The following is an 8,491-nucleotide window of genomic DNA, read 5'->3' as shown; positions in this document are numbered from 1 at the left end:
TTGGAGTTGCTCTAATAGTCCAATATATTGTCTCACAAAATAATGAAATATCGTGAAATCGAGTTTAGCTTGTAGTGACTCTCTCAATAATTGGGGTGAGATTTGTTGTTATCACTAATAATGACTATTAGCACTGGCGTATTAGTGGTGACATGTCGCCCCTAATACGTATCAGCAACGAAATAGAGTATTTAAATAGAAAGTATATTCCAATTCAAAAATGATAAGTACTCAAAGTGGTTAATTAAAAAGAATGTGAAATATAAATGAACGTAATTATAATAAGTGATATTTGCGGCATAAGTACCAAAAATTTGAGGTTTGTACAGGAAATAGATTTGTCTTTTTTTTTAGCGAGGAAAATACTCAAAGTCACTAAAATAATATTTCATTAAGTTACATTTGTTAATCTCTGTTAGAGCTCATTGGACCAACACGTGTCTCTTCGTGATCGGTCCAATTAAAATATATTATTAAAATTTAATTTTAAATTCGAAAAAATAATTTAAATTACTTTTAAAATAAAAATAAAACTAAAAAATATATAAATTAATTAAAAACATTAAAAAAAATCAATCTAAAAATTAAATAAAAATCCTATTTATTTACAAACTATATATATTTAAAGTTATAAATTTAAATTAAAACAAAAAAATAAAATAAAATGAGAATTAATCAAATATAAAAATCGTTCTTTCTTCCTTTCACCCGTACTTTTCTTCTTCTTCTTAAGCAGGTTCGGTGAGAGCTAAGAGATTTGGAGCCTATGAAGCCGCCAAGCATGGGTGTGGGCGGGAGTTTCGACGTCGCGGACCTGGGTTTCAGATGAGACCCATGCTCGATCTTTGCCGAAGACACCATGGAAGATAGCGGAGGCGACTGGGAGGTGATGGTGGTGGCACTGGGTGTCGTGAAATGGGTGGTGGCGCTGGGTTGCAGGGGCGGGAATGGGACGATTGGGCTGGGTATCAGATCTGTAATGTGTGGGACTAGGTAATTATGCTGCAAATATACGTTATAATAATAATAATAGTTTCATTTTGTGGATGGCCATGCTTGACAGATTAAAAACTAAGCAAAGATTAATGAGATTTCAGATGGTGAACAACTCAGTATGTCTGTTATGTGATGTTTATGATGAAAGTATAGCTCACCTTTTTTTTTATTGTCACTTTAGTAAGAGATGTTTGCAACAGGTGAAAGAGAAGATGCGCTGGGCTGTCCAAACTGAAACACTAAGCAGCCTCATGAGATGGATTTCTCGAGCTCACTTGAGTAAGTTTCAGAAAATGGTGTATACGGCTGTTGTGGCTGCGGTGGTCTATCATATTTGGAAAGTACGGAATGAAGTTGTTTGGCTTTTTCAGGTGAAAAGGATAGAGATAATTGTGCATAATATTGTTAGTGATGTAAAAAATAGAGTTAGGAGTGTCATGCCGAAAAAAGTCAGTAACATTGACTTGAATTGGTTTGAATCTTTATAATAGACTTACTCAAAGCTTGTATAGATTAAAGGGTATATTCAGGCCATACACAGGTGCTGTTTAAGATGTAATGTTGGTTTAGTTTTTTAATGAAGCTTCTTATTTACCAAAAAAAAAGATGAGCTAAAAAATTATCTTTATTGCTATTATTGATGAGTTATGTATGTTAATTTGAGCATACATAATTATTAATTTTTTTTAAAAAAAAATTGTTAATTGGATATATAAATAAGGATATCAAAATTAGAAAAAGATGCTCATTATTATTTTCTAGAAGCTTGACTTTTATCATTAAACGCAATGGGTCTATTCTACACTTCAGATTCTCAAATATAATTAATGCAGCCAAATAAATCCGCGTTTCGTTCAAATTATGCGCCCCTCTTTTTTCATATATGACAGTAATTTGACCAATTAAGTCCGTATACACAGAAAACTTTGCACCATTGTAAACCAAAAAGATAGCATATGGCACACTTGCAGTCAAAAAAGAGATTTGAAAAATCAGCACTATCTGCATTATTGCGCACACCATAACAGGGACCACTTTTGTGTGCATTATTTCACACACTAAAGAAAGTATAGGGACCACTTTCTGTGCATTATTTCACAATAATATTGCCAAGGGTACTGATTTTTCTCTCTTCTTTATTCAATTCAATTATAAGACGGTAGTGCGCAAAGCTATATATTCAACTCGGTCCATACGACCATACTACGTTTCACACGTTGATATATAAAACTGGTCTATATAACGTAAGTTAGTTTTCCATAGTAATTATACAATATTGATGTTGAATTAAGTGGTTCTCTATTGAAGAATGAATTAATGGTATGGATCGAATTTATCAATGAACATGATCCGTGCGTTGGTTCAGAGACACCAACTTTGAATATACCCTACCTATAGTAGTCTTGGTGTGTTACTTTTAATATATAAGTCAAACTGAAAGATAATTGTTTTCGCCTCTTTGATCTTAAGCTATGCAAGTAGAACTTCATTAAAATACAAGACTAGTATTCTTGTTGAACTTTTAACTAAATTAAGGATATTTTACATTTAAAGAAAGTTAAAGTAAATCCGTACTTTAAAAAACTCCATATATATATACACACGTAAAACTATATGAAGAGATAAAGCATGTTTATTGAGTACTAGACTAGACCATATCTATCTCTAGATATATCCCAGCAACCACGATCGATGGCGATGAACACATCAGTAGTTCTTCCCCTCCTTTGTTCAATAATCTTCATTTTCGTCGCTCAACAAGCCACAGCTCAGAGCACCGCTTGTGTTGATGACAAAGGTAACTACACCCTTAACAGTATCTACCATGACAACCTCAATCGCCTCCTCTCAACACTTCCCAGCTCCAAAAACGACAACGGCTACGGCTTTTACCATCTCTCCTACGGCAAATCACCCGATCAAGTTTACGCAATCGGACTATGCCGCGGAGACACCAAGCCCGACGTCTGCCGGAGCTGTCTTAATGACTCTACATATGTTCTCCCAGAGCGCTGCCCAAATCGGAAGGAGGCAGTCCTATGGTACGACTTTTGTATGTTGCGCTACTCTCCCCGCTCCTTGTTTGGTGTCGTGGAAACTAGGCCAAACGTAATTTATCATAACACCGAAAACGTGCCTTCTGATATTGTGGAGGAATATTTCCATGTTGTTGGGAGCTTATTAGATAATTTGAAAAGTCGAGCTGCGGCTGGTGGTTCTCTTCGAAAATTTGCTACAGCAAATGCAACAGCTCCAAGGTTTAGAACCATATATGGGCTTGTGCAATGCACACCTGAACTGTCCCAGGTGGACTGCAACAATTGTTTGGATGATGCATTTGGGTATATTCCGGGATGTTGTGATGGGAAAATAGGCGGACAACTACTCGGCCCCAGTTGTAAATTTAGATATGAGGAATACCTCTTCTATAATTCTACGACAGCCCCGGAAGTTCTGCCACCATCCCTGCCGTAACAACCACCAAAGCCACCATCTCCGCCATTGACCAACGCTAGTACGAACGCAAAGGAGAGCATATAAAATTATTTTTAATCTTAACATCGCTTGTTGCATTTTTCTTGTGATTTTATTACGTACGATAGAATATGTTTCCTTTGTGAGACTACTTTATGAAACTAATGTGACATCAATTTCTGAATTTTGCGGGAACTAAGAGTAACACTTCATTCGAGAACAATTATTATTATTATTATTATTATTATTATTATTATTATTATTATTGTGTCAATTTCTGTGTTTCTGGGTCTATCATCATGCATCTTCACATTCACATGTGTGTTTAAGACCGAGGAGGGCAAATAAATTGGCCAAAGTAAGTATTTGAGCAGAACAATATTTTATCTTCATGTTTTGAAAGCTATTCCATTTCTTATCTTTCGTAAAAGCCAAAAAAAATTAATCTAACATAAGGTAGTATATTGATTAAAGAATCATGTGGTCTATTTTTTTGGGATAAATTTAGTATTAGATTTTATAATGTAATATCTTGTTAAGTCATGAACATCCATCTACCAATCTCTATATCTCGGTATCATCATCCAATCTCTGACGACTGATCAGATTTTTAATAAGTTAACGATGAAAATGGGAAATTTCTTTATTAAAACTTAAAACCGCCGGCTGCATCTTTCTCTCTCGTTCTCTTTTTTCTCTTACTAAGACTGTTCATTGATCGGTAATTATTTGCAGACTGTAGATATATGGTCTTCTTTTCTCACGCAACCCACAAGATTCGTTCATGTATATAAATATATTTATATATATATGTATATTTTTCGTGACATACATGCAAGACAAATTTTGATAAAATAATTGACCATTTGTTTTGTATCGATCGGCCGATTAAAATATACCTTAAGCCCAATTTTAGTTAAATAATTTTTAATATGATCAAAATACCTTTGAGTTTTATTAATTAATGAATTAAAAATAAATTTTCAAATAAAAATAAATTTAATTTAATTTTAAATAATATAAAAAATGTAAATATTTTTAATTTAATTCAAAAAAATATTACTTTTTTATCTTAAAAACTAAAACAAAAAATAAAAAAAACTAAAACTAAAACTAAATCAAATTAAACAAATGCAAAACTACAAAACAGAAAAATTAAAAACATATTGTCTCTAAGAACAACAACACCAACCCAAAAACCTCAAATCCTTCAAACAAATCAAGCCTAAATTAAGAATCAATATAAATAAAAAAAAATATTAACAGTAAGCAAATGAACAACAACAAGATATTCACAAAATAAAGAGCCAGTATAAATTATTTTAATCAAACAAAAAAAAAGGCAATTGATAGGTTACGATTTACAGAGTCTTTTAGTTGCAGAGATGTGAGAAAGTTTATGAAGGCAACAACGAGCGTCGATGAAGATAACGGCCAGTGATGGTCTAAAAAACCTAGAAAAAAAATCGATGCCCAACCCAATATTCCAAACCTAACTTCATCTCTGAGCCTAGATCCACTGCCCCAAACTGATCCACCCAACAATTCTGTTAAAGAGGTAAGGGGCAGTCAAACACAGGGGCCAATTCTGGTCTAGGTTGGGGAAGAAAGGCGCTAAAGAGGAGGAGGTCGATTTGGGTCCCAAGCTGAGGTCGAGGTTGGGAAGAAAGGGGCGCGCTAGAGGTGGAGGTCGATCTGGGGAAGATGGGTGCTAGAGGTTGGGGTCCGCAAGCCTCTCTACTTGCTAGCTACCTCGCCAGTCGCTTCCCTCCTAGAAGAAGAAGAAGAAGAAGAAGAAGAAGAGAAAAAAGATGATGGAGAAGAAGAAGATGTAGATGAAGAAGAAATTAGAAAAAGAAAAAAACAAAGAATTTTGGTTATTTGATTATAGTTTCGGTTTAATGTTTTAAGTTTTCTAGGATTTAGTTTTGTATAATTTAAAAACTAAATAAAATATCATTTTTATTATTATAAAATTTTATTTCAATTTTTTATTATTTTTAATTGAATAATATTTTATTTTATATTTTTTAAAATTATATAATTTACAAAACCGATGGTATTTTAGTCATTTTGAAAAAATATTTGACAAAAATTGGGCTCAGGGTATCATTTTGATCTGTTTTGCAAAACAGATAGTTTGATTGGTCATTTAATAAAACACGTAGATCAATCGATATTTGGGCAAAATACATGGGCCAAACTGGTATTTTCAAAAATAATATAATTTTTTTTAATATATATGGTATTTATATGTATAAATAGTCTTTGTACATAATATTCGACCTGGATAGATGTGTTGCCTCTTAGGCTTATTCTGAATTGTTTGAGAGAGAGTTGATAAGAGAGAGAGACTATATATTTAATGAAAAAAAATTAAATATAAATAAATAATAAGGCGAAAGGGAGAGTGGGTTGTTATAAGTATCATATGCCAATTGAACATTGTTGACAACGTTTTTCGTTAACTTGAAAAGGAGAGTAATTAAACAAGAAAAATATCAGAAGAAATGAAAGAAAATGAATACAGGAGTTTTTTACATGGTTCAGCAGTTAAATCTACCTAGTCCACGAGTCAGTGTTATTAGTACTTGAGAGTTGTTACACCCAGATTTTGAGCCTTGAGAATTGTGATCTCGAAAGCTGGATTCGTCAGGCGTGAGCTCGCAATATCTAGAATACATGTTCGTAACCTAGGCACCGAGCCTACAAGCAGGTGGCAACCTCGAAGATGGGTAGCCTCACAAGCTCGAAAAACAGACATCAGAGTATGTCTATTCTCGGATGGCCTCGGATCAGAAGTTCCGAGCCTGACATAAGTATGAGCTCGAAACCATGCGATCTCGGAGAAAATATTAGAACTCGAAAGTCACTCAGAGACTTGGGGCGGCACGATGCTGACGATGTAGATTGTTGACTTCGAACATCTTAGTGAGTTGCTTGAAGAGACGCAGTCTACATTTATTGTTGTAAATTCCCTATAATAAAGGGATATTTATAATTCAGTTATACGCCCCCTGGTTTTCAAGGGACGTTTCCTTGTATATAGGAGTTACAGGCTTTTAAAGCTATTAAATATATTAATATATAGAATAACTTCCCGGAAGGGGTGGGATAGTATTCTGAGACTTCCTCTATAAATAGAGAAGTCCTGTACCTTTGTAAAGGACCGAAATTTTGTGATCTTGAGAGAAACTCTGGAGGATTCATCCTTGAAGAATTTCCAGAAATATCCTAAGTTCTAATAACAAAGACTCGTGGACTAGGCAGAGTTAATGCTGAACCACGTAAAAAATCCCCCTTGTTTTATTGTATTTTCTGGTCATAAATATTTACTGTTTACGTGCACTACATTTCAAGTTGACGAAAAACGGCGTCAACAAGAGTTTTCTGAAAACTTTTCAGAGAATAGTTGCCCAGAGATTTCCCTCAAGATCTCGGAATTTTCGATCCCTTACAAATGGAGTTTCCTTCTCTATTTATAAAGAAGGTTACAAAATTCAATCTCACATATTTCGAGAAGATATTCTAGGAATCAAATAACATAATGCTATTTAATGCATTATTTCCTACGTACACGGAAACGTCCCATAAAGTGTGGGTTCGGATAACAAATCAGATAATATCCCTTAAACATTGGGATTGCACAACAATAAATATGTTCACATGTAACTGATTAATTCAGATACGGGATTCATTACATCTTCGAGACTATCGGTCGATCACGAGCTCGTCGCTTAACTTTGCCTACGCTTGGAACAAGTAACCATTGACAATGTCGTCACATTCGAACTCACACACTCCGAGCTCGAATCATCTCACCCAAAGGTAAGACATGTATCAGGGTATGTGTCAAACCATAGTTATTGCGAGCTCAGAGCATATTCGAGGCTACACATCCTTGAGCTTTTCGAGGTCGTTGTTTACAACAAAGAGGTCCGACTAAAGGATCATATGACGATCGTGTATATTCCGAGCTTACACCTAACGAGCCTAGATTTCGAGGTCATAACTTCCTTATGCTCGAAATCTAGGTGTAACAAACACATATTACTATAAATTTTATAAAAAATGAAAAATATAAAATTTTACAAAAATAACAAAAATACAAATAACAGTCAATAATAATTCTATTATTGCTTATTACAATTTTTTATTAATCTGTAAATATTATTTACAAAATTATAACATATGATTCTATTATTATGTATTTTTATAATTCTTTCCTAATTTCATATTTTTAGTTTTTCTTTTTAGATCTTATATGTATTTTTGTAAACTACCCTGGTAATAAAGTGTTGTGTTTTAGTGGTAGGACACATTGGAACAGGTGATTTGTATGCATAAGTGTGGCTTCTATTTTTTATTTTTTTTTAAGGAAAATACCCATATTTTATTTTGTGTTTAAGAGAAATACAAATTTGGACTTCCGTATGAATAATGCTCATATGCTACTTTAAAATTATAAAATCGGTACAAAACTGTATTTTGGGCTGAAATTTGTTTAACAATTTTTTTTCAGAAGAACCAAATTAATTGCCTTTAGTTATAAATAATTGAGTAATAATTAAGAATTATTTGAAATAAAAAATATTGGCATCTGTCATATTTTAATTCTTCTAAGTTATAGTTTTTTTAAATTATAAAAATAACTTATAAAATATATTTAATCAATAAAAAAAAAGAGTTTATACCATTTTAGTAACCTGTGCACCCTTTATTACAAATAAGGGACCTCACAAAATAGTATAAAATGGCAACCTGAGCTCAAAATTAGTCATTAATTTTTTCAGTTTGACAAAATTTTCCTCAAGAATATTTAAGTAACTAAAACATAATAAAAAAAATCCTTAACACGTTATATTTTAATTAGTCCAACTCATAAAATAAAATTAGAAAAAAATATTAAATTAAAATTTCTAGACGATAAATTATAATATCAAATATTAAAATAAAAAGCTGATTTAAAATTAAGAAAGAAAAAAACAAATTAAACCCTAATTTTCATCATCTTTTTCCT

At 32.8% G+C, this 8,491-nt stretch overlaps 1 protein-coding gene across 1 annotated transcript; it reads left to right on the top strand.

Annotated features, from left to right (window-relative positions):
- The first annotated feature begins 2,603 nt into the window (after window positions 1–2,603).
- Window positions 2,604–3,655, top strand: LOC133794300 (cysteine-rich receptor-like protein kinase 29). The gene has a single exon (XM_062231503.1). The coding sequence runs from the start codon at window positions 2,689–2,691 to the stop codon at window positions 3,469–3,471; it is 783 nt and encodes a 260-aa protein (XP_062087487.1). The 5' UTR covers window positions 2,604–2,688; the 3' UTR covers window positions 3,472–3,655.
- Window positions 3,656–8,491: the final 4,836 nt, after the last annotated feature.

This window comes from Humulus lupulus, chromosome 8 (assembly GCF_963169125.1).
Source record: "Humulus lupulus chromosome 8, drHumLupu1.1, whole genome shotgun sequence".
NCBI classification, from domain to species: Eukaryota; Viridiplantae; Streptophyta; class Magnoliopsida; order Rosales; family Cannabaceae; genus Humulus; species Humulus lupulus.
Note: the sequence above shows the minus strand (reverse complement) of the source record. Positions and strands in the feature narration are given on the sequence as shown.